This window comes from Microtus pennsylvanicus, chromosome 11, assembly GCF_037038515.1.
Source record: "Microtus pennsylvanicus isolate mMicPen1 chromosome 11, mMicPen1.hap1, whole genome shotgun sequence".
Classification (NCBI taxonomy): Eukaryota; Metazoa; Chordata; class Mammalia; order Rodentia; family Cricetidae; genus Microtus; species Microtus pennsylvanicus.
The window spans coordinates 14,616,594-14,643,453 of NC_134589.1; the positions used below are offsets into that span (position 1 = coordinate 14,616,594).

General features: G+C 46.4%; 1 protein-coding gene across 1 annotated transcript in view; it reads left to right on the top strand.

Moving 5' to 3' along the window:
- The window catches only part of Pitpnc1 (phosphatidylinositol transfer protein cytoplasmic 1), a 276,715-nt gene that overhangs the window by 235,937 nt on the left and 13,918 nt on the right, over window positions 1-26,860 (top strand). The window contains exons 7-8 of the mRNA XM_075990302.1: window positions 11,188-11,343; window positions 20,613-20,676. Of these exons, the coding sequence (XP_075846417.1) occupies window positions 11,188-11,343; window positions 20,613-20,676 (220 nt within the window). The remainder of the gene's footprint in view (window positions 1-11,187; window positions 11,344-20,612; window positions 20,677-26,860) is intronic.

Consider the following 26,860-nt stretch of genomic DNA (forward strand, 5'->3'; position numbering starts at 1 on the left):
GGGTTCCTATTGGATCATAAGGACAGCCGAGGCTCAGGAAATTCCAACAACTATAGGAGCACAGAACACAGACAAGGACCCCATCCTTTTCTTATTTATGTCCCAAGGATTAAGTAAAATTGTGTTTGAAGTGCTTGGCACCAGCTCTGATACAAACCTTGAACGCTCAAGTCACGTGGTGCTTTTCCTTCCTTCCACTCTGGACTCTCTTCTGAACCCCCTCCCCAGTGGCCTTTTAGTTTAGTTTTGTTTTTTTTTTTTCCTTAGTCATTTCCCAGGCCCCTAGAAGGCATCAGTAGTGGTCTTTGTGGACGGATAAATTCTTCTGTGGTGTTTATCCAGAATTTCCATTCTCACCCTCTCTCTTCTCAGCATGATGAGTTCTGAATGTCTCTAGCCCTAAATTTTAACTGGGACAGGTGTGGAACACATGCTGAGGCAGCCCCGCCACGAGAACGCGTGTCCTCTGGCTTTCTACGTGCCAGACAGAACTTCAGAGCGAACTTCCTCTGACAGAGTCACTTTGCTGGGGAACAGCATAACTCGCGGCTCGTGGTACACTCTGGTGCGGAGCGCAAAGGCTAAGAATAGCGCTCTGTGCATTAGCTGGTAACAAGGCAAGGATTGACCCCGCTAGCCAAGCTTTCCAGCCAGGCTTTTTCGTTTCCTCTTGGTAAACTGTCACGTCATGGTTGACCTTTTTAGTTAAGCCATCACTTAGCTCCAATGTGCTCTGAGAGCTTCTGGGTTTGATTTGTTTAAAGGTTTCATTGTACTGTAGATCACAGAACACCAAGATCCACCCATGCTGAGGGTACTGTTTTGGTCGTAGATCCGAGCCAGCGAGATGGCTCAGTAGGTAAACCTGCTGGCTATCAAGCCTGATGACCTGCTGAGCTCTGGGACCCAGACTGATGGAAGGATAGAGCTAATTCCTGCAAACTGTCCTCTGACGTCCACATTTGCTCCATGGTACATGTGTGTACACACACACACACACGTGTGCACACACAGGTCTACTGATGATGGGCGGATGGGTGGCTATAGATAAAATATAATGTAAAAGCTTATTAAGAGATATGTATAACTGTCACTACAATCAAATTTTAAGCATTCTCATCACTCTAAAAGGGAATGTTTATATGTTAACTGTCACCCCTATATTCTGACCCCCACCTCTGCCCCCACCCTGGAAACCGGCTGATCTATATTCTGTCCATAGAGTTCCCTGACCTGGACATTACACGTGAATGGGATACTTAGCATGCCCTCCTGTGGGCAAGGCTCTTTAAAAGTGTTTGTGTACCTCTTGTAGGTCTGAGGTTCAAAAAACTCCATACTAAATTTTGGGAATAAATTTCTTCCCAGTGAAATGGCCATTCATCGGAAGAAAGTGATCCCAGTATTCTGAAGGCTAAGGCAGGAGGATTACAGGTTCCAGACCCAGTGTAGTCTACACAGCAAGACCCTGCCTCAAAAAGTCAACTACAGACAGCATTGGACTGTGTTAGCTACTTGACTCATTGCTCTGACAAAAACCCTCGCCAAGAGCAACTTAAAGAAGGAAAGATTTGTTCTGGCTCAAAGTCCACAGGGTCGGTCCATCACGGAGGGAAGGCCCGGTGGCAGGAACAGGAAGCAGCTGGTGTTCACAGCTGGAAAGGAGGGAGGTGGATGCTGGGACACAGCTTGCTGTCTCCTTTTTCTGCGGTCAGGTAGTTAGAGTCCTTCCCACTTCAGTGAACCCACTCTAGCAAATTCCTTACACACACACACACACACAGAGATTTACCTTCGTGGTGATTCTAGAACCTGTCAAGTTGTCAATCACTCTTAAACATCACCTTGGAGTGACCTTGGGGGAAAATTCCAGCACGTAGGGGGAAAAAATCTAATACAGTATTTGTGTTCTGTCTGTTTTCCTCCGCTTTGGGGCTGAGTATTATTACATAATATAGCAGTTCCTAGCTGGGATTCCCATTCAGCCTTTTTATATTTAACATTTATCAAAAACGTATTTCAATTAGCAGGGCAAGCCCCTGCTGGCTTTTGTCTTTTGTGGTTCTGACTGGCAGTGTAATTAATCATCGAAACTCTATATCTCAGTTTATGTGGCTGATAGTACTGCTGCCAAGATGCAAGCTCTCCTGCAGCTGGGCCTAGATCTCCTGTGGGCTTCTCTTTGCACATTCCAGATGTGTGTTTGATTGTAAGCCATGCAGGGACACAGTTTTCCGTGAGCTACCCAAATGCCGAATCCCTCCGTGTCGCCTCTGTCTTCTCTTGTCCCCGTGTGAGGTGGCAATGCCTCCAGGTACTGCTGACATCACAGAGGGAAAACCTTCTCAGATGTGCCAAAGGGAAGTGGTGGCCAGCCAAGTCCTGGGGAAACAGCCCTGGCACCAGCTTAGCCCTCTCTATTGAGATGTGCGTTACCTGCAAGGGTTCACTGTACCACCTGACTGGCCTGGAGAATCCAGCAACATTCCGAGCCAGAGACTTCACCATGGATGAATGGAGAAGTCCCTGGCCAGAAGGGCACATAGGTTCACACATCCTAAGGCACCCAGTTGCTGGGCTAGAGTCTTGCTTGCTGAGAGTTTCCATGTCACCCGGCAGATCCTGCTGTAGACAAAGTAGTGTTTGTGAGGGTCCATGACCAAGTGAGGGAGCGCTTAGAGGAGACCTCAGAAATCTGATGACTAGCCTTGTAAAAAACAAACAAAAACAAAACTCTCTAATCCAGTTCGAACGTGAAATGTTGTCCTCAGGCTCATGGGATTGAGCACCTGGCTCTCAGCTGGTGGCAGTGTTGTGAAGAGGCTGTGAAAACTTGCAGATGTGGAGCCTCACCTGTCTAAGCAAATTGCTCGCGGGTGGACCTTGGAGTTATATCCACTTCTGGTTCTGGCCGACTTTTGCTGCCGCTTCGTTTGCCAATCTAAAAAGCAGCTCCCACAGCCATGCCTCCCCATCATGATGGACCAAGATGCTCTGAAACTGTGAGCCAATATAAGCCTTCCCTTCCATAAGCACTTCTAGGAGATGTTGTGTCACGTGACAAGAAAAATAATTGACCACACTTCTCTGACCCTTGACATGGGCTTAACGGGGTCTATCTGAAAGGCTCCTAAAGCCGGGAGGCTGAGATAGGTAGATCTCTGTGAGTCCCAGGACAGCCTGGTCTGCATAGTGAGTTCCAGGACAGCTGGAATTACATAAAAAAGACCCTGTCTCAATGAATAAATAAACAATCTATCAAAGTCTTGCCTGCGATGCTTCTGTATGTGAACTGAGATTCGAGAGCTATAACAGGTTAGGGTTACTAGGGTGGGCCCCGTCCCATATGACTGATGTCCTTTATATGAGGACATAGAAGGAAGACGGTGTGGGCACACACAAGAACATTGCCTGTGATTCCTTCAGAGGTATGCCAAGCAATGTCAAAGATGGTGAGACAACCCCTAAGCGCTGAGGAAGAAGAAAACTGCAGGAAGACTCCTTGATCTTAGATGTCGCCTTCACACTGTGGGACAGCCAGTCTCTGTCATCTCATCCCTCAGTCTGTGGTCCTTCATTGTAGCAGTACCAGGACACAAAGCACCCAAGTGCCCAAATCGGGAGCAGAGCAGAGGGAATCCAGGAAGGACACACAGCAGGGATCTAGGGATGGCTGTCACACCCAGGCGACCTACCTTGTTCTCTGCTTTTCCTAAGAGAAAGTGGAAGATACATTGTGTCTGGGCACTGGGTCTATCACTTGACCTTGGCATAGGACTGACCTGGCCGTATGTCTCACCAATAATTGTGGCCCAGTAACAATTGTCAACCCTTCTCTTGAGGCCGGGTATCGTGACATAACCTTTCCAGCACTCAGGAGCAGAGACAGGCAGAGCTCTGTGAGTTCCAGCCTGGTCTACATAGAGACAGCCAGGGCTTCATAGTGAGACCATATCTAAAACAAAATAAAAATACACCCTTGAAGTATAGACCTGGAGAAGTACCAGCTTCCAGAAAACAGGAATGCTCAGCCAGCCTGTCACTCCCCAGAGGAAGCTCCCATCCTCTTCAGTGGTCACGTTCGTGTTTGAGCTCATTTTCCTGCAGCCCTTGGCCAGAGTTGAGTGAACTTGATGGTAGTCTATCTCTGGCTGTTCGGGCTCCATGTCTGGGTCACTCTGTGACATCGCCCAAGCCGCAGTCCCTTTCTGTGTTCCGTGCTGAAAACAGCAGTTCACGAGCTAAGCCTCCAATGATGCAACAGGATAGTCAGAAACTCCCCTCCGCCGTGTGGGTCTCTTCTGATTCTGCCGGGCTTTCGGATGAAATATTCTGTCTTTCTGGGGTAAGAGTTGTGTCTTTCTCCACCCAGACAGCTGTAACTGTGCATGGGGTGGCTTTGAAATTGTCATCATTTCCTTCTTGATTCTGGAGGCTGGAAAATTAAGGCTCCAGCAGACTTATCCTGGGGAGACGAAAACAAACGTCTCCTCACCCCAGATGGAGCACCGGTGACAGACCAAAGGAGATCCGCCCAAGTCTCTTAGTTGGCTGGGGTTACTTGGGGAATGTGGGTGAGGAGTTACTTAGAGTGTGACTCAAAGGTAGCTTGCGTCACCAAAAAACCCATCCCAGCATGAGATGGGGGCTGGAGGCTCTCTCTCTCTCTCTCTCTCTCTCTCTCTCTCTCTCTCTCTCTCTCTCTCTCTCTCTCTTTTGGTTTGGTTTTTTGAGACAGGGTTTCTCAGTGTAGCCTTGGCTGTCCTAGAACTCGCTCTGTAGACCAGGCTGTCCCCAAACTCACAGAGATCCGCCTGCCTCTGCCTCTCGAGTGCTGGGATTAAAGGCGTGCGCCACGACCACCCAGCCAGTGTTGACTTTTATTTGGAGCTCTCTGCACAATTTACAGTCAGCAGAAAAGGCGCCTCTCTGCGGCAACTGTTTCTGGTTACAGAATCTTGTAACGTTCTGAACTCCCTGAGCCCTGTAAATTCCTTTAGTTTTCTGAGTTCTGTATGTTGCCTGGGTTTCCTCCTCCGAGAGGAAATGGCTACACAGGGGGTGCCGAGACGGATCCAGTCCCTGGTTCCTTAATGGTGCCTTCTTGTCGCCACAGCAGAATGGACCCGGGAGCGCTCCAGAGTCTCTAGCCTGCTTCTTCCCGTGGTTAAGTCTCATCCAAGAAGGGGTGAGGAGAGGAGGTGTGCGGGGAGGGGAGGTGTGCACAGAGGGCTGAACACCTGGGCCCAGGGGTGGGGGGACAATATTGGATAGGTTACTGATCATTTCTGAGTTTCAGATCCCTCATCTGCTTGTATCTGGTAGCAGTGGCTGTACCATGGGAGGTTCTGGAAAGCTGGGTGCCCAGACCCTGCCCAAGTCCAGTCAGAGTCAAGCTCTGGGACCTTGACCTTGTGTGGCCTGCACCTCTTCCCTAGAGGTTTCTGTCACGTTCTTGAGACCCTGAGTTCCAGCTTCTGGTTTCTGCAGGAGGTCATGGGTTGTAACTGGGCAACTCCAGTCTTTGCCTCTGTCCCCAAGTGGCTGTCTCTTTCAAGGACACTTGTCATTGGATCTAGGGCCCATCCATTTAAGCCAGGGTGATCTCATCTAAAGCTTAATTGCATCTGCAAAGACCTTGGTTTCCAATCACAGCGGGCCCATAGTTTACAGGGATGAAGGCACTTAACATATCCTTTGTGGGAATCAACAGGCCGCTGTACAAAACTTTCAGTGTATTGGACTCCAGCAGTCAGGAGACTGAGGCAAGAGGATTGCCACAAGTTCAAGGCCAGCCTAGGTTACAGAGTCTCAAAAAAAAATCAATCAAAAACAAAAAACAACAGTTTCTTGGTCACACTACAGTGAAGCATTAGACCCTTTTATAAAGGCTAACAACCCAGCACATGGGAAACAGATGCAGGCAGATCTCTGTGAGTTTGGGAACAGCCTGGTCTACAGAGCAAGTTCTAGGACAGCAAGGGCTATACAGAGAAACCCTGTCTTGAAAAAAAAAGTCTTATCCCTTATGTGGCCGCATACACACACACACACGTGTACACACACACATGTGTGTACACACACAAGCACCCCTTTCTTGGCGCATTGCTGTCCAGACACATTCAGCTGACATTCACACCTGATCCAGAGTTTGGATTAGTTGTGTGTTTGTAAGCCCCACTCCTGTATCTCCCTCCAGCACCTAGAATGTGAATCTCTAATTATAGCCCATGTTTGAGACTTACTAGATGAAATTATCGGCTGTAGATATGACACCAGTCGTGGAGTGGGGTGGGGGACATACTGTTCCCATACAAAGCCCAATTGTTAATTGCTTCTTCGACATTGAGCAGTGGAAAAACAAAACACCCTTTTGGTGTTTAATTTTAAAAGTAAAATGTGGCAGAAAGAACAGTGGATTGTCGGGAAGGACCTGTGATCTGCAGGTGAAATATCTGATGTTTCTCAAGTCTCGGTGGCTTTATCTCGGAAATTGAGGACATGGGACCAAATTTCACTGTCCACTTAAAAAAAATTCTGTTCTGGGGTTGATGAAGGCAAAGGCACCTGCTGCCGATGCTAACGCCCTGAGTGTGATCTCCTGAACTACATGGGGAGGGGAAGAACTGACTCCCATCTTGTCCTCTGACTTCCACATAGGAACCACGGTGTGCACGTGTGTGCACACATTAAAGAAAATTTAAATATGAACTCCTACAGCTTTTACAGACTTCCTGTCTGACTCCGGTAAACATAAACTTCTCATTCACATCTAGATGACTTTGCTTCACAGTAGCCTGCTATAATTTTATTTACTTATTTCTTTATTGATTTTGTTGAGACAGGATTTGTTTGTGTAGCTTTACTGTCCTGGAGCTCGCTCTGTAGACCAGGCTAGCCTCTTAACTCTCAGAAATCTGACTACCTCTGCCTCCCAGAATGCTGGGATTAAAGAAAGGCATGCACCACCACCACCCAGCAATATAACTTTAAATTTCTGTGGTGCCACCAAGAGCCATACTTTGAAACTGGAAAGATGGCTCAGTGCATAAGGAGTTTGCCATACAAGTGTGAAGAACTGAGTTCAAATCTCCAGAACCCCCAGATACCCAGGGACGGTGGTTCCGATCTGTAATCACAGTGTTCCTATGAGATGGGAGGTGGAGAGAGCAGAGACCCTGGGAGCTGGAAGGCCAAGTGTCTGGCTTACACAGCAGAAAACCAAGGAGCCACTGTTTTCAAAGAAGAAGTGAGGACTCTCTCTATATCTGTCTATCTGTCTATCTATCTATCTATCTATCTATCTATCTATCTATCTATCTCACACACACACACACACACACACACACACACCTTGGTTGACACATCTCTGTGGTTTTGGCTATGTGAACAATACTTTGCTAGTCTCCTGAACTGATTTTTTTTTTCTGAGACAGGGTTTCTCTGTGTAGGCTCGGCTGTCCTGGAACTCACTCTGTGGACCAGGCTGGCCTTGAACTCACGGAGATACACCTGCCTCTGCCTCCCGAGTGCTGGGTCTTGCAGGAAGGTGCTGCATTTCCCAAATTCTCCCTTTCATGTCACTGTGTCTTATTTAATTCTGAAGGATTGTTGGTCTTTATGGAATTCGTGGCGTGCCGAAGCGGTGGCTATGAGACCCTCCATGCTCCTGGGGTTCACATTGTTGTGGAGGTGACCAAACTGACACGTGGTTTACCAGAACCCCTGGGCTATGCACGAGTTGGTCCTGAAGCAAAAACAGCAGAGACAGACAGAACAAAGGGCCTGCTGGGGAGAAGGAAAGCTTCGGGAGAAGTTACTAATATCTGGAACTTGGAGCTGGCCCGATGGCTCAGTGATTGAGAACTCTTGCTTGCTCCTGCAGACAACCCAGGGCTTCGTGATGCTGGCAAGTGCTCTATCATCTAAGCCACATCCCAGCCTAGTGTTCTAGCTTTTCTTAAGCTGATGTGCCACAGACAAGACTCTCAGGAGAGGAACTAAAGGGGAAGGATCAAGGCTCAGCCTGGTCAACGTGAAACACTGCTCCGACCCCAGAAGGAATCAGAGATCATTTGCTCTGGGCCGAATCTGAGTGGCCATGGCTGGAAACATAGATTCAGATGATGCCAAAATATGTCTTCCATGGGGCTGGAGAGATGGATCAGTGGTTAAGAGCATTGACTGCTCTTCCAGAGGACCCAGGTTCAATTCCCAGCACCCACATGGCAGCTCAAAACTGTCCAAGGGATCTGACTCCCTCGCACAAATACACATGCAAAACGCCAATGCACATAAAATAAAGATAAATTTTAAAATTTAAAAGAAAAGTCTTCCACCATGGATGCCATTACAGGAACAGTTTATAATCCCAGAAATTTGTAATTTAAGGTGTCTTCCAAATACGTTGGCAGAAACATCAGGTAGGCGGGTTACAGTAATCCGGGAAATCTCTGCTGTAGGTCTCAGATGCTGTCTGCAGGCATCCTTAGCTTTGGGGTTGAAGGAGACTGGTGGTGAACTTAAAATTCATTCCGAAGGCTTTGGGCGATAGCAAAGGGATATCAGGTTAGATGCCGAAGCGTGTGGTATCTACCAAGGACACTGAAAATAGCCCCAAGGTCATCGTGGTTCTCGATTCACACCATTCTAACACCCTGTAACTGTGAAGTTCTCATCAGTAAGTCAGCCCTGTGGAATCTTCCGACTCTAAAGGCCGAGTGTGGGAATTGACCCCGGAGGTGGTCTGTGTTTCCTGGGGATGCGTGGGTATGTGATGGGCTCCAAGAGCAGCCCTAGAACCCTCATTGGAGGCGTCCATAGGTGGTCTTGCAGAATCTCAACTACATCTGAGTTGTCTGCCATCTGAGTTACAAAGGCTGGACTGCCACCGTCCCAGCTCCTGGGTTCATGTCTTCCCCTCTCTGCCTCTGTGTGTGTTCATACGTAGGGTGCACAAGTGCTCGTGCACAGAGGTCAGAGGAGGATCTTGTGGAGCTGATCTGTAAGCGTTCCAGTATCCCCCTGTCTCCATTTCCCCTCACAGCTGGACTTTCAACTTTTTATGAGAGTTCTGGAATGTTTTACTGGCTAAACCCCCTCTACTTGTTTTTACTCCCAAGTCTCGCTGGGGAGGAGAAGCCATCATTTCTTGCTCCATCCTGCAACCTGTACCATGTGTTCAGTTCCTTGCCAGTCTAGAGTCCTACACCTGACTCACAGGGTCCTGATCCCAGTAGAAGTGGTCAGACCCAACACTGTATGGCGAGCCCCAGGCCTGCAGTTTCTTCCTTATGTTCTTGAAAATTATGTATTTTTAAACATAGCTGGGTGATGGTGTCCATACACCCTTTAATCCCAACTCTTGAGAGGCACAGGATCTCAACTCTCTGAGTTTGAGGTCAGCCTGGTCTACCGAGAGAGTTCCAAGACAGGATAGGCAGGGCTAGACAGAGAAACCCTGTCTGAAAAACACAAAACAGCAAAACATAATTGCAGGTATTTTTGTACTTTATTAGTCTCTGTATTCCTTTGGAAATAACTCTGAATATATCATACATATCATATTTATCTCTGTATATATCATCCTCCAGGGATGTCTCTACTTTGGAACAAATATTAAATAGTTTATTTAAGCCGGGCAGTAGTGGTGCACACCTTTAATCCCAGCACTTGGGAAGCAGAGGTGGGCAGATCTCTGTGAGTTTGAGGCTGGTCTGGTCTACAGAGTGAGTTCCTGGACAGCCAGAACTATTACATTGAGGAATCCTGTTTTGAAAAACCAAATAAATAAATAATTAAAAACTTTTTCACAGTGGTTCACACCTGTTATTCTGTCACTTAGGGGGTGGAGACAGGAGGATCAGGAACTCAAATCCAGCCTTAATGGCATGGTGAGTCTGAGGCCAGTCTAGGGGCTTCGTGAGACCCTATCTCAGACAACAAACACACAAAGAAAAGAAACAGGCTTTTTTTTTCCCTTTCCTGGGCAGGCCTCTCCTTCTGTAGCCTTGGCTTGCCTGCAATGTGATATAGACCAGGCTGGCATCAAACTCACAGAACTCCAGCTGCCTCTGCCTCCCGAGTACTGGGATTAAAGGCGTGCTCCACCATGCCCAACTTAAACATAATTTTTCTTTTAAAGAAAGAAAAATCACAGTTTCATAAGTCTAATTTTTAATGACTGTATTTGGCACTTACGTGTTTATATTTAGTGTCTGAAAATAACTAAGCCAATTGTGTTGTGTTCTCCCATTTCTAAAATTGGAGTACATCTAATTCACCTTTTTTGTTTCAGTGTTGGTGATCGGACTCAGGGCCTCACATGTGTGAAGAAAGTGCCTTATCATTGAGGGACACCCCCAGCCCTCAATCTCTTAATTAGTGTATAATTCGATGGCTTTTGTATAACCACAAGGTTTTGTAGCTATCCCCACCAATCTCACATGTTTTCCTTTTGTTTCTTTAAATCTGCGTGCGTATGTGTGTGTGCGTATGTGTGTGTGCGTGTGTGTGTGTGAGAGAGAGAGAGAGAGAACATGGAGGTCAGTGGGTAGTTTTCAGGAGGCCATTATCTCTCCTCCCTGTGAGGCAGGGTCTCTCCTTCTCCACTGCACAGCGTAGCCCAGGTTACTGGTTTTTAAGTTGCCAGGGCTCTGTCTTGTCTCCACCTCGCTCCCATCTCCCCGTAGATAGCTGGGACTGCGAATGCTCACCACCACATCTGGCTTTTTATGTGGGTTCCAGGAATGGAACTTGGGTCCTCAGGCTTGCTTGGCAAACGTTGCCCTGCTGGGACATCCTAGCCTCTCCGGTGTGCTTTCTTTCCCTTCCCAGACACCAGTGTCCCCTGTTAGAGATCCCCACACTCTTCCCTCATTCTGGTTCCTAGTCACCATTGAACTACTTTCTATCTGTGTAGATTTTGGTCATTCTGGACATTTCATAAAGATAGTTTGGTTTTGGTTTTGGGTTTTTTGTTTGTTTGTTTGTTTTTTGTTTTGTTTTGTTTTGTTTTTTAGACAAAGTTTAGGTAGCCCAGGCAGGCCTCAGACTTGGAATGTAACTGAAATGATCTTGAACTTCTGATGCTCCCGTCTCCACCTGCCGAGAGCTGGGATTGCAGGACGGGGCTGTGTCACAGCTCTAACGTTGTAATAGACCAGTCATTCGGTGCCTCTTTTCCAGGATCCTAAACACTTCAAGTCTGAGAAGACAGGCCGGGGGCAGCTGAGAGAAGGCTGGCGGGATAGCCATCAACCCATCATGTGCTCCTACAAGCTGGTGACTGTCAAGTTCGAGGTGTGGGGCCTTCAGACCCGAGTGGAGCAATTTGTGCACAAGGTGAGTGATCAGCCCAGTCCCTGGGATTCGGACAAGGTCACTGCATTGTTGCCAAGTTGAACTGGTAAGCAGGTACCTGTACCTAGACAATGCTTTTTAGGTGAAAACGTCTTTTCTTTATGGGTTTAATGTCCTCCCGCCGCTCAGTGTAGCAGTCTTGTGTGTCACCTCTCATTCTGTGACCGCCGAATCTATTGGATGAGTATATTTGGGAAGTGGGGCTCACAGAATGTTCTGCTCACTCTGGCAATCAGGCTAATCTACCTCTAGGTGGGGGCACTTGGCAAGAGCCCAGAAGGCTTATCTCCAGGCACAGCTGCCAGGGATAATTGTCCCTAGGAAGAACTTGCATACGTAGGCACCAAAAGTAGAAGAGGCCCTCGGAGGCGGAACAAGAGCTCCGAATGGGCCCATTAGGAGGCACACCTCAGCGCTCTGCTCACTTCTTTGTTCCCTTCCTAAAGAATGATGAACAAGCTCAGAGCAGATTTTTAACCGTGCGCTTACTTTGGAAAACGGGTTAGTTTTGGTGCAGGGGCTGACTTGATGATGACACCAGTTTTCCCCAGATCTCAAATACAACTCTTCTCCACGCGGTTCTAAAATAATGGGACGCAAGCTACCGAGCAGTGCCCTCTGTGACTGCTTTCATTTGCATATCTGATAAATAATGAGGCTGGTGAAATGGCTCAGTGATAAGGCACTTGTGGCCAAGCCTGACAACCTGAGTTCACAGAGGCTGGGATGTGGCCCTGTTGACAGATACTTGCCTGGTGTGGATGCAGCCCCATGTTGCTGGGAGAAGAGGGCTGCTTGTTCTTTCCGGACGCCCTGATAGCTTAGCCCTGGAATAACCACACAGAAACTGTATTAATTAAAACACTGCTTTGCCATTAGCTCTTACTTCTTATTGGCTAACTCTTACATATAAGACTAACCCATCTCCATTAATCTGTGTATCGCCACGTGGCTGTGGCTTACTGGCAAGATTCTAACCGGCGTCCATCTCAGGCAGAGGATCCATGGCTTCCCTGACTCTGCCCTTCTTCCTCCCAGCATTCAGTTCTGTTTTCTCCTCCTACCTAAGTTCCACCCTATCAACTAGGCCAAGGCAGTTTCTTTATTCATTAACCTATGAAAACAACACACAAACAGAAGGGCCTCCTACACCATTTTTCTTTTTCTGTTTAAACAAAAAGGAAGGCTTTAACTTTAACATAGTAAAATTACATATAACAAAACAGGTATCAAATAAGAATTATGGTTATAATACTTATATTTATCTTTTATCATAACTAAGGAGAACTATAACTATAAATTCTTCAACTCCATCAAAGACTTCAGAAGGATATAATATTACCTAATAAACAGAAAGTGCATTGTAAGCAACTTTCAAAACTCTAGAAATGACAGAAACATCTTGCTGCCTGGACAGTTGCCCAAAGTTCTTCTATACCATCTTTGGCCTTCAGGCCCATAGTATCCAGCAGATGTTTCCATGAAGCAGGAAATTTCAAAGACAGTTTCGCCTATATTGGCAGTTTTAGTTACTTTCTTCTGTGTCCTGCAGAATGTCTTGCAGACTCTTTCCTGAAGCAGGAACCCCGAAGGACCATCTCACCTTTAGGCAAGTTCAGCAGTCATCTCTCTGTGGGCACTGCATGTCTAGTGAAGCAGTTCAGGCAAGAGCAGTTTCTTACCCAAATGGCTAACCAAAAGAGCCTCTTCGATGCCCATCTTGCTCTCGAAATAGCTTGGTGCTACCAGGAGCAGATATGTCTCACTATCATGAAAAGTCCTAAATTTTTAAAACATTTTAAATGCCATATTCTGTAGTCTTTGAAAGATATGGAGAATGCCTATCTATCTGAAATATATCTATGCACATCTAGAAAATCTAACTAATATGACTACAAACTTGACTATTATAGATGATTATCTATTAACCTATATTTCTTAATTTATTTTATTTTTTTTTAAAGATTTATTTATTTATTATGTATACAGTATTCTCAGTACTCTGCCTGCAGGCCAGAAGAGAGCACAGATCTCATTACAGATGGTTGTGAGCCACCATGTGGTTGCTGGGAATTGAACTCAGGACCTTTGGAAGAGCAGGTGATGCTCTTAACCACTGAGCCATCTCTCCAGCCCCCTATATTTCTTAATTTAAATTACATTTTTAAATGAACTATACAATCACAATACCTTAATCAAGAGCAGAAATATACATATAACAAGATTGCCCTTAAATTTATATCAATAAACCAAGATCCATACCAATATAAACTATCTATATCATATCCCCCTTTAAATGTAAAAGAACATTTATAAACAATGTTTGGGAATATGGGCATAGATTTTTTTTCCCCTCCAAACTGCTTTGTGCTGTATGGGGAGCGCTGTTAATAAGGTCTTTCATGGTACATCCTGTGTGCTAGGTTCATTTCAGTCAGCAGTTGAGCAAAGTAAGTTTTTGAGGGTATTCACAGCAACCTTTCAGGAGACCTTGGTCCATGAAACCATATTTTCCCAGAGGCAATCCACAGGTTCTCATCTTCTGTGAAAACAAAAGAAGAACCTCTTTTTAAAGCATCCTATCCTTAGACCCAAATTCTGAAGTCAAGATACCTTTATAACATACATGCTGGTTTAGCTTAGCAGCCCAAACAATAAAATGTCTCTCTGTACATGAAAAGCATGTAGTTCTCTGCTGGGCTCCACACACATCCCACCCGCCAGAAGAGGGAATGGGGGTGAGGTGCAGAGCAGTCAAGGCCAGAGGCTACCCTAGTTGTGTTTCTGTTGATGTGAGAAAACATCCTGACCACAGGAAACCTGGCCAAGAGAGGGTTTGTTTTTATTTTCATTTACAATTCCGGCTGCAGTCCATCGTTGTGAGGAAATCACAGGAGCATGAACTGGTCACGTCATGGCCACAGTCAAGAGCTGAGATAAATAAATGCACGCATGGCTATTGATCAGCTCACTTCCTCTACTCTCACACAGTTCAGAGCTTAAACCTAAGGAATGGTGCCACCCACGATAGGCAGGTCTCCCTATTAAATTAAATTAAAGCAGTTAATAAAAATCCTTCACGCTGGGCATGGTGGTGGACACCTTTAATTGCAGCCTTTGCAAGGCAGAGACATACAGATTTCTGTGAGTTTAAGCCCAGCCTTGTCTATATAGCACATTGCAGGACAGGCAGGGCTACATAGTGAGACCCTGTCTTTTTAAAAAAAAAAAAAATATATTTATTTATTATGTATACAGTGTTCTGCCTGCATGTATCCCTTCAGGCCTGAAGAGGGTGACAGATCTCCTTACAAATGGGTGTGAGCCACCATATGGTTGCTGGGAATTGAACTTGGGACCTCTGGAAGAGTAACCAGTGCTCTTAACCTCTGAACCATGTCTCCAGCCCAGAGACCCTGTCTTTTTTTTTTTTAAAAGATTTATTTATTTATTATGTATACAACATTCTGCCTCCATGTATGCCGGCATGCCAGAGGAGGGCGCCACATGTCAGTACAGATGGTTGTGAGCCACCATGTGGTTGCTGGGAATTGAACTCAGGACCTCTGGAAGAGCAGCCAGTGCTCTTAACCTCTGAGCCATTTCTCCAGCCCCAGAGACCCTGTCTTAATAAAAAGAAAAATCCTTCACAAGCATGCACATAGGTCATCATAATCAGGGTAGTCCTCATTAAGGCTCCCTTCCCAGGTAATTTTTGTTGGGTCCAGGGGGATCATGCAAAGATGGAGATAGACCTCCAAAGTCTAATAAACCAGAAGCACACTTTATTCCAGAAACCAGAGCCAGGAAAAAAATAAAATAAGAAATCTACATGGGGCACAAAAAGCTTATAGCTAGCTGAGACCATAGCCAGAGGTTTGTTTTTTCGGGGGGTGGGGGGTGGGGGGGCGGTTAGGCTGTGGCAGAAGTCGGTTTCTCAACCTATCTTTTATAGTAGTGGCATCAAACATTAGGTCTTTACAATCTCAAGGTAAACTCAGATACAAATTGCCTTACTTTACAGTCTCCATTATCAGAGTTTTTTAGTTAAACTAGGGTTTACACTTAATCTATTGTCTTTCTTGGTAACTTCAGGTGATGTTTACTGAAGCCCTGTGCTCTTCCCTTTGATGCTGCCAGTTTCACATAGCAGGGAAAATGCGTAACCCAGAGGTCATGTATCTATTTCCTAAAAGTCGACTCAGCTCAAATCCGTAGGCTAGCTCTCAGTTTGCAAAGAGATAACTTTGGCCTTGTAAGCAGAGCTATGTGTTGTAAAGCGAAATAACCCACTGTTAATAGTTAATCCTCAAGCTGCTGAGAAAGCTGCTGACAGTCTGTTCTCATCCTCCTAGGCTTACAACTTTATATTTCTTTATTCCTACATTCCTATTTCTGGAATCTACGTTTTTATTTTCTTATTCCTGGACTCTTCAGTTCCAGCTGTCGAGGTGACAATCTTAATCCACCGTCACGGAGACCTCCTGTTTCTGTGTACTGAGCTTGGGTATTGAGCAGGAAGACAACCCAGAGTAAATAGGCTGCAGCCTAAATCCATGTCTGCGTCCACCTCTCGTTCTTACTTAGATTCTCTCCCTGCCTTTCCTTCCCTCTCCCTCCCTCATTTTCTCTTCTTTTACTTTTGTTCTTTTCAAAAATTTGTCTATTTATGTATTTGACTGTTCTGCCTGCATGCATGGACGGATGGATGGATGGATGGATGGATGGATGGATGGACGGACGGATGGATGGACACCACAAGTATGCCCGGTGTCCGCCAAGGTCAGAAGAGGAACAGCTGGTTGTCAGCTGCCATATGAGTGCTGGGAATCCAACCCAGCTCCTAAGCCAGAGGAACAAGTGTTCCTAACCACTGAGCCAACTCTCCAGCTCCTGTTTTATTCTTCTGAAGGAGGGTCTCGTACAGCCCAGCCTGGCCTCAAATTCACTCCGTAGCCAAGGCTGGCCTCCAGTGCCCAAGTGCCGGAATTACAGGTGTGCATCACCACGCGTGCCTCCTTCACTCCCTCCTGTGGTAGAGTTGGTTTTGTTTTTTCCAAAATCATCTCCTTTAACTAGAGACTCATTATAGCGGTCATGCATCTGATTTTCTCTTGCGAAACATCTTTGAATTGCCCAGAGCTCACTTTGTTTCCTTCATGATGCCTTTGGCTAGTTCTGAGAAGCCATTTCTTTAAGATACCTGTGAAGGTGATGCTTTGGTCATAGGAATTTCACTCCCTTGCCCAATTCCAAACCAAATGAAGTGGGATAGGCCCCTACCCCCAACACACCTGCTCTGCTAATGAGGGGGTATTTACATGGACTGAAGGAGGGGTTCTAAACCTTTGTTTTTTTAAGAATCTGTTCACAGTGGGCAGGGAGGTATTCAAAAGCCAGCCATTAACACATTACTGAAGCCTTGTTGCCAGCCACAGCTGTGCTGTGCTTCATAGGAGAGGGTGGGTTTACAAGCGCCTCTATGCTGCTCCTTTGATTTCCATGAATTTGACAGAGTCAGCACTCAAGTGTGTATGGCTGCATGGTATTTCTTAAATTCACTACATGGCTCCACATCCAAATCGTAAAAGGACCCCACCACATACCCAGAGGCCTAGAGGCATAAACACTTCATTAGAAACGCTTCCCTTGTTCCTGCACATCCACCCAGTTAAAACCCTTTGCTTGTCGAAACACACTTCAGCCTTCCAGGAGAGGTTTCTGACAATCACTGGCTTTGTTTGGCAAAAAGAAAAGGAGGAACGCTGGAGGCAGCCTGTGAATTTCCAAGAAATGTAATAAGGAATATTTATGGGCCAAGGAGATGGTTCAAGAGGTAAAGTGCTTGCTGCCTGAGATCTCCAGCACTGACATTAAAGCTCGGTCTAGGCATGGTAATGCATATGTATGTATAATACACTAGCTAGCATATGTATGTATAATAACACTAGCTAGCCCTGGGGCAGTCGAGGCTGGGGGACCCTTGGACTGCTATTATTCAGCCAGTCTAGCCAATTGGTAGCTTCCAGGTCTAATGAGAGACCCTGTCTCAAAAAATAAGATGGAGCCTGGCAAGATGGGTAAGGCACTTAACCACCAAGCTTGCTGACACGAATTCAGTCCTCCAAACCCATATGAGGGAAGAAGGGAAGTAGCTTCTGCAAGATGTTCTCTGACTATCACATATATGCCATCTCACATGCAAAGTTAATATAAAAGAATTTAAATAGATTATATAGCAATAGAAGACGGGTTCCAGCATCAGCCCACGGCCTTTCACGTGTACAGACACTGGTGAGTGCAGTCACACACAAGCATATTTATGAGGAATGAAAAGGTGCCCCGTGAAATAAAAGCACATAAATTGTATTACACATGCCCACAAACAATACATACAATATGTGTGTGTGTGTTTGTGTATGTGTGTGTGCGCACGCGTATATCTACACACACACGTGCACATAGTAGTCTCTTCTTTAGCCTTCAATTCCAGTTTCCCCCTAAGGAACAATTGCAGGCTATGCAGGAATGAGAACCTGAGTTCAGACTATACATGCCTATTACTCCAGCTCTGGAGGGCAGAGACAGCCAATTTCCCAGAGTTTGTTGTCCAGTCAGCCAACCTAGGAGGTTCAAGCTTCAAGCTTCCAGTTCACTAAGAAACCCTGTCTCAAGGCAATAAAGCAGAGAGCATAAAAGGAAGATGCTTGGGGTCCTACTCCAACCTCCCCATGGGCATGCACATGTGCCCACAGACACTACACACACCATACACACAAACACACAGAAAAAGACCAAAAAAAAAAAACCACCTATCTGTGAAGCAGGTGGGTCCCAATTTGGAGGATCTTGACAACTGTCGGTTTCTTAATCCTTCTGTCCGTATGTGCTGGCACCAAAGGCTGACATACGCAAATGAGGTCATTGTCTTTTCTTTTGGAAACCTTGTGTTGATGATTATTGCCCATGAGACTGCCAGGGCGTGCTGTGGAGATCAGAGGACACGAGCTGGTTCTCTCCTTCCATCACAGGTTCCAGGGATGAAGCTTAGATTGTCGGGGTACACAGCAAGCGAGCTACCTGCTGAACTATATCTCAAGAGCTCAGTGCTTGCTCTTGGTCAGCCCTCTCCCATCCTACAGGGATGTACAGAAATGGCTCCATCTTCCTTGTGAGTCAGGCTGAAGGTGTGTACCAACTACTGACGGCTCATGGACACTCGCTCAGCAGTAACTGGGGTGACTTCTCTGGGCTCATCACCCTGACATTTAACTAGTACAGAGCCCATGTTTCCTACCAAGGAGTGTATGTGTCTTGATGGAAACAGACACTTGTCTGAGTAGCGAAGATCATGGTCTATGTGACTTCTCTCGCTGTGAAGACACACCATAACCAAGGCAGTTCATAAAAGAGTGTGTTTAACTGGGGGCTTGCTTACAATCTCAGAGGGTTGGTTCATGCCCATCATGGCAGGGAGCATGGCAGCAGACGGGCAGGCATGGCACTAGGGCAGTAGAGGAGAGCTTACATCTTACCCATGAGACAGAAAGAGAGCTAACTGGAATGGCATAGGTCTTTGTAACCTCAAAGCCCACCCTCTGTAACACACCTCCTCTAACAAGGCCACACCTCCTAATCCTTACCAAACAGTTCCACCAGCTGGGGACCAAGTATTCAAACCTGAGAGTCTATAGGGGCCATTATCATTCAAACCACCACAGTCCATTAGCATTCTCGTTTCTCCCTGATGGGCTGTCCCCGGCACCCACATCCCATCCAGCCGTTCCTCTTGGGTGCTCATAGGCTGGAGCAAGTATGTTGGGGATGTCATGAGCACTTCCCTTTGTTCCATTGGGAACCGAGCAGTGAATACATGTGAACAAAGCACCATTCTAGGGTACGTGAGACACAAGATAAGTAAAACCTTATAGGCTTGATTGGTTTTCATATAAGAAGAAAAAATAGTGAACTATTACTGAAAGAGATACAGGGCTGGAGAGATGGCTCAGTGGCTAAGAGCACTGGCTGCTCTTATAAAGGACCAGGATTTGGTTCCCAGCACCCACATGATGGCTCACAACCATCTGTGGCTCTAGATCAAAGAGTTCTGATGCTCTCATTTGACTTCGTCAGACACCGATTGCATGTGGTACACATACATACATGCAGGCACAACATTCGTACATATAAAAATAAGGAAGTAGACTGTTAAAAAAGAGATGATCTGGGCGGTGGTGGCACACACCTTTAACCCCACTTCTTGGGAGGCAGAGGCAAGTGGATCTCCTTGAGTTCGAGGCCAGCCTGGTCTACAGAGTAAGTTCTAGGACAGCCAGAGCTATTACCCAGAGAAATCCTATCTCAAAAAGCAAAACAGGGGCCGGGCGATGGTGGCGCACGCCTTTAATCCCAGCACTCGGGAGGCAGAGGCAGGTGGATCTCTGTGAGTTCGAGACCAGCCTGGTCTACAGAGCGAGTTCCAGGACAGGCTCCAAAGCTACAGAGAAACCCTGTCTCGAAAAAACCAAAAAAAAAAAAAAAAAAAGCAAAACAGGGGGGAGAGGAAATAAGACAGCTGAACTAAAATATTCCATATTACTTTACTTTCTTGTTATTATCTGGGGCCTATCTGTGTATGTATGGAGGGGCCTTCTTACCCATCCACGCTCTTATGAAGGCCAGAGGTTGACATCCCAAATGTCTTCTCTCTCTCTGTCTCTCTCTCTCTTTCTCTCTCTCTGTCTTTATCTCCCCAGTTTTTTAAGATTCCTCTTAGATTACTTGACGACATTTGTTTGTTTAGTGGGGAGGAGGGCTGGGGTGCCATGGCACATGAGGAGGTCCCAGGAGAACTTCCAAGCATCTATTCTCAGCACCATTTCCACCAGCTGAACTCATTTCCACCCAGGGATTGAACTCGGATAGGCACCTTTACCCTCTGACCTCTCTCACTGACCCCTGGGTATGTTTTGAGACAGGCTCTCTCACTAATCTTGGGGCTCACTGACAGGCCAGACTGGCTGGCCAGAGAGCCCCTGGTGAGCCCCCATTTCCACTCTCCCCAGCACCCTCCAGTTACAGGCATACATAACACATCTAATTTTTACATGGGTGCTAAATACAAACTCAGGTCCTCATGCTTACACAGCCAGTACTTGACCCCCTGAGCCCTGTTTCCAGCCCTTCATCCCCCACCCAGACAGCCTTGATCTTACCCGGTATTATCTCAACCTCATTCTCTTCCTCTTCAGGTGGTCCGAGACATCCTGCTGATTGGACACAGACAGGCCTTTGCGTGGGTCGATGAGTGGTACGGTAAGTCAGATGACCCAGAATAACTTGGAGAACAGTTTCATAATACATTGACTCGGTTTTCAGTACACCCAGCTTCAAGTGTAACCTAGAAGGACAGCAACGGAGGGCCGGTCAGTGCTTCCTGTATTGGAAACACCTCTGTCTGGTGAGCCTAATAGGGATGTAATTATAGAAGCTTGGTCTGAAATAACCACAGAACTATTGACCAAGAAGGACCTTGACTTGCTTGATGCTCATCGACTGTATACACAGGGCTCCGTTGCCCTCTGTGGGATGGATTTCATACCCATCCTAATTTATCCCAAACTTTAACATTATCGGAAGCATCTTATTGAGTTACGGTCCCTTGATGCAGAGAACACTTGGAACCTTATCAGACATACACAGGTTCTCTAAGAAGTCAAGCGCAGATGGAGACTTAGGTGTCTAGATGACCCTAACTGAAAGTATCCTTCTGGCTTTTTGGTTTGGGTTTGGGTTTGCTTTTCTTTAATGTCATGCGAAGATTTTAAACAAGTTCTGCACATCGTCAGTAAATGAAAACAAGGTTTGCTTGGTGCCATGATGAATGGACCACCTCCTCCACCCCCCACCCCACCCCGCCCCAGCTCCGGATGCTCAGGCCAGCGGCTGTGTGGACATGAGTCCTCTGCTTTCCCCGAATCAGTCATCAGGTGGCTTGTGTCCTTGGCTATAAATAGAAGCAAGCACGCCCAACCGGTGACTTAGGATCGAGCTGACTTTATTTGTCTATGGTCCTAAGTCACATTATTCCTCCCGGGTGTAACCTAGATTGTATTTTGGACTTTCTCCACCCTTCTTCCACCCATGCCCTCAGTTCCCACAGCATCAGCTAACCTCCTCCCCAACCCCGTCTTTAAGAGAAAGGCTACATTGGACAGAACGGGTAGGGGCAATGTTAGTCATTCATGCCGGCAGCTGCTTCTCAGTGCCATTTTAAAGGCATGGTCCTCTGAGCTGTAGACTCGATTTGTTCCATTTTCTGTTTCCACTCTCCCAGATCTGCACCTACTGACAAGTACGTGCATTGTCCTGGTTTGTCCCAATGCCCATCACAGCTCAGATTTCTGTGTCGCACACCCCCAGGACATTTTTCATGCACTACACTGTCAGGAAGATTTCCCCAAGTCTTGTCTTTTATGGAACAAGGGGATGGAAAGGATTCTGGGATTATTTTCTCTAGTCCTTACATTTTTCTGGGTGTTTTTATTTTGTTGTTATCTTTGGTTTTTGTTCACTGGGAAGCAAGTCTGGAGGAAATGCAGACCTTTTCCCAACACCCATCCCACATACACACATAACACACACAGAAAGAAAGAAAAGGAAGGAAGGAAGGAAGGAAGGAAGGAAGGAAGGAAGGAAGGAAGGAAAAAAAAGAGATGAAGTAATGCCTAGCCTCTCTTGATATGTCTGTCTCAGAGCTCATGGCTTCCTATTGCATTCTTAGGAAATAAACAAGGCTAGCCTGCACTGATTAGATGTTTAACCAAAGGACAGGTACCTGGAGGACCCAGAATCTGCCACCTTGATGGCCAGGAAGCAGAGCTGTCAGCTAGGTTTCTCTAACACCAGAATGCTACTGAGAACTTTCCAGAAAAGCGATTTTAAAAGGGAGGGCTGGGGCTGGAGAGATGGCTCAGAGGTTAAGAACACTGGCTGCTCTTCCCGAGGTCCTGAGTTCAATTCCCAGCAACCACATGATGGCTCACAACCATCTATGAGATCTGGTGCCCTCTTCTGGTGGGCAGGCATACATGCAGACAGAACATTGTATACATAATAAATAAATAAATAAAATTAAAAGAGTCAATAATAAAAGGGAGGGCTGGACTCTGCTCAAGGAGCCAAGATGTCAAAAAGGAGGGTTTGGGGCCAGCAAGATGGTTCAGCCAGTAAAGGCGTTTGCTGCCAAACCGGAAACCTGAGTTCAATCCCCAGAGCCCATGTTAAAGGTGAAAGGAGAGAATTGACTCCACAAAGTTGTCCACCAACACCTACACAAATACCATGATATTATGCATTCATAAACAATAATAATAAAAAGAGAAGGTTTTTTTAATGAAAATAAAAAAGATTGACAACCCACCGAAATGAGAGTGGGTGTCCAGTAAAGAGAGATGGAGGGTGGACGTGGTTCTTTCCTTCTCACCTAAGCCCGCAACAAGGACGTGATGCCTTAAGGGCTTTTAATTAAGTGAGAGAGAGAGACTCGCCTAGCATATGCAAGGTTCCTTTAGAATTCTCAGGTTATTGCAAGAGCCTGCAGCTAGACTAATATATGAGATGAAACACAGGCGCTCCAGCTCCAAGGTCTTTAAGGATTCCTATTTACTAAGGATGAGTTAGAGGAAGGAGTCTGTTGATCACAAAACCCTCTTGGATGCTGAGTTGTGGTTGGAAGGCATAGGGTTTGGTAGATGCAGACCATCAGGGCGCCGCCTGTCCACCCCAGAGTGGTCTCCACCCCCTGTGTCCACAGTCCCAGTCCCAACCAAAACAAGCGGCAGCCTTTTCGGGCAGCAAGGGGTCTGAGAACCACACCGCCAATCTGTTGTAAACTCTTTGCAGACCTCAGCAGCCCAGCTGAGCTGCTGGCCCAGAACACAGTGGCTCCTTCATTACCTGACACAGACTCTCAGGAAATTAAATGAATAGAAACCGGCCCTGCCATGGAATGTCTCCTCGGCCACTTACTGACTCGAAGTGGTACAGGGAACTATGGGCCTTTCAGATAGGTGGGTGTGTTATTACCAAGGCAAAGTCCAAACCAGGATAACCCTTCAGCTGGGGTACCTGGGGTTGCTTTTTTCCCTTTGGTCTTGCACAGGCTGCAAGGCCTTCATTAGTAAACATGGACAAGGTACCATGCGATGAAGCCTCCTCTGGAGCCACTTCCAGTCCTGGATCTCAAGCTGAGGTCCTTGGAGCTGCAACCTCCCCCATCTCCTGGGCGTTTGTTAGAGATGCACATTCTCAAGCCCCAAGTCCCTAGCCCGCTGTGGTTCCCATAGCCCTCCAGGTGGCTCTGAACGATTGGCTCACAGCCTGGGATGTAAGCCAGACTGGCTTGCAAGGACAGCTTAAATAATTCATTCCAAATAGAATAGGCTCGAAGAATTGAAGGCATCTTCAGCGCCAGCCACTAAGTTCTGGTGCCTCAGAAGAATGAGAAGAAATAAGATCCCCCCCCCCCTTTAAACAGGTGTATTAGGAAAGGGCTGGGTTTGGGTGCCATCCACATCCTGAGCAGTAGGTATGTCTGTGCGGTGGTACACACTGTCCATCCTTGAGCACCATCCAGGGCCACCCTGGCTGCCTCACTCTCTTACAAATTAGACTCCCTGTTTCCAGTGCTTAATTCTGAGTGGAGAAAAGACATTGCCAAGGATGGCGATCTTCCCTCGCCCAAGGATTTATTTCCACGTCTCTTTAGCATTCTTGGGAGTCACGAAACGATTTCCCTGGGCAGATTTTATTCTGCTCATGTTCATTGTAAAGTATCGGCATGTCCATGCTGGAGGAGTTGAGTTTGCTTCCCAAAGCCCTGATTGGTCTTTATCTGCGAGACTTGAGCCTCTCTGCGTGACTAGAACACTAATCAGCCGAGCCCCAGCACAGTTCAGGAGATGGGGTGAGAGGGGAGGCGGATAAAAATAGCCAGCCCGGCTTCACAAAAAGCACGGATTTGCTTCTCAAATCTGACAGTATTTTCAGAGAGACACACTGAAGATTGCCACAGGGACCCTGTGACGGAGAGGCACCTCACGATTGTCTTTGAAAACCTGACTCGTCCCCCAAAAAGAATGTGGGAGGCTGAGTTCTGGCTGGTAGATGAAATAGTCTTATGAAGTCACTTCGAAGTCAACCAGAGTCCCCAGAGAAGGCTGACAAGGAGAGACACAAGCTCAGGTGGATACATGAGCACAAACTGAGGGATTTTACCACAGCGGCAACATCCATGGGCCCCGGGTTTCCTGAAATCCGAGCCTGAGCACCTGAGTGTGTCTGTGTTCATTTTTCTAGGAAGAGAACTCGATAGTTCACATCACTTTCGAAGGAGCCTGTAAACCCCTTTCCTGCCTACATTCCAGCACACGCTCCCTTAAATAAATGGGTGTAGTGGCCCCAACATCTGTGACTCCGGCGCTTGGGAAGCAGAGGCAGGAGTATCGCCACATCTGAGGCCGGAGTCTCAGGGAGTTCCCGGCCAACAAAGGCTACATAGCATGTCCCTGTGTCCCCACAACAAAGGAGAAGCTGGAGTGAGAGTGCCAAGATTAAAAGCCCATGTTGCTCCTCCAGAGGACTGGTTCAGTCCCTGCCACCTACATGGTGATTCACAGCCAACCTTAACTCCAGGTCCAGGGACTCTGACACCCTCTTCCGACCTCTGCAGCACCAAGCGTGTGGCACACAGACATATGTGCAAGCAAAAATCCACCTGCGTAAAATCCAGTTAAATTTTAAAAGGAAAACCAAAATCACGGCTGTCAGTTGCCATTCTAGGTCTTAGGGAAGGGTATGTACCAAGTCTTCAGAATTGGCCGATTTCAATACAGAGAAAGTGGAAGCCCTTAAGTTTTTTGTAAAAAGCATGTGTTGGGGCAGGAAGCATGTGTTAGGTTATAATTGTTTAATTGTTCCAATGAGTTTTTTTTTTTTAATTCCCTGCTAGGCCTAAAGGTACATGTCTACAATCCCTGCACTCAGGAGGCTGAGATATGATCATGAGTCCCAGGCTAGCCTGGGCTCCATAGTGAGTTCTAAGTTAGCCTAGGATATGCAATGCGATCTTGTCTCAAAAACAACAATAATAAGAATAATAATAATTTAAAACCGAGTCTTGCAGATGGACGGCCACCATTTTGCTAGAGCCAGAAAAGTGTCCAGTCCATAAGTAGATCTTCCGAGACCCAGGGACTTGTTTTGACTTCAATTTTGCCTCAGAATGATAAAGCAATCATCTCTGTTTTGACCTAGGAGCCTGGAAGTGGAGAGATAATATAGGGCCAAGTAAGCCAGAGGCACCCACAGATGCAGTTAAAACTCTGTGTGTGTGTGTGTGTTAACATACGTACAACTTCCTGAAATAAGCAACCATCAATTTCTTACCATGGTATCTCCAGAGGCCAAAGGACTGGTAAAAGAAGCCATAAAGCGGTAAACACTTTCCTCCTGTAATTCAGGACTCTTTGGATTCATACATGGTATAAAGTGTGTGTGAATTCAGGACTCTTTGGATTCATACATAGTATAAAGTGTATATGAAGATCAGAGGACAAGATCAGAAGTTAGTTTCCTCCTTTCACCGTGCAGCTCCTGGGATTTGAACTCTGGTCATCGGGCTCTTGGTGGCAAACAACTTTGCCTGCTATCTCACCTTGGATTCATATTTTTACGTAGCGTAACCCTGGCATTATTTGAATTACCGGGTTAATAAATAATAGTTTTTAAGCATTTTATTCAGTGACTAGAGAAATAGTTCAGAGTTAAGAGCGTTTCTGCTCTTGTAGAGAACTGGAGTTTGGTTTCCAGCACCCATGTCAGGCAGCTCACAAACACCAGGAGCTCCTGGAATCTAAGGGCATCTTCTGGTCCCCACAGGCATACACACAAACATCCATATAAATATAATTTTTAATACTAAAAGGAAGCCAGATGTGGTAGCACATACCAAGTAATGCAATAATGCAGATATAGGTGGATTTCCTTGAGTTCCAAGACAGCCTAGTCTATAGATCAGGTTCCAGGACAGGTAGAGCTACAAGGAAAGACCTTGTCTCAAGAAAACACACACACATACACACACTAAAATGGGCCTGGTGATGTAGCTTACTTGGTAGAGTACCTGTCTAGTATGCATGAAGCCCTAGGTTCAATCCCCAGTGCTGCATAAACAGTACACAAACAGCAATCCCAGTATTCAGGAGTTGGAGGCAAGAGGATTAGGAGTTCAAGGTCATCCTCAGCTACCTATCAAGTTCAAGGCTGTCCTATGCCAAATAAGTTCATAGAATAATAGTGATAATATTGAGCATTGTGGTACACACCTATAATTCCAATGTTTGAGAGGTGGAGGCAGGAGGTCTAGGAGTTCAAGGCCAGCCTCTGGCTACGAGAGACCCCATCTAAAAACAGAGCAAACAAACCTTTAATCCCAGCA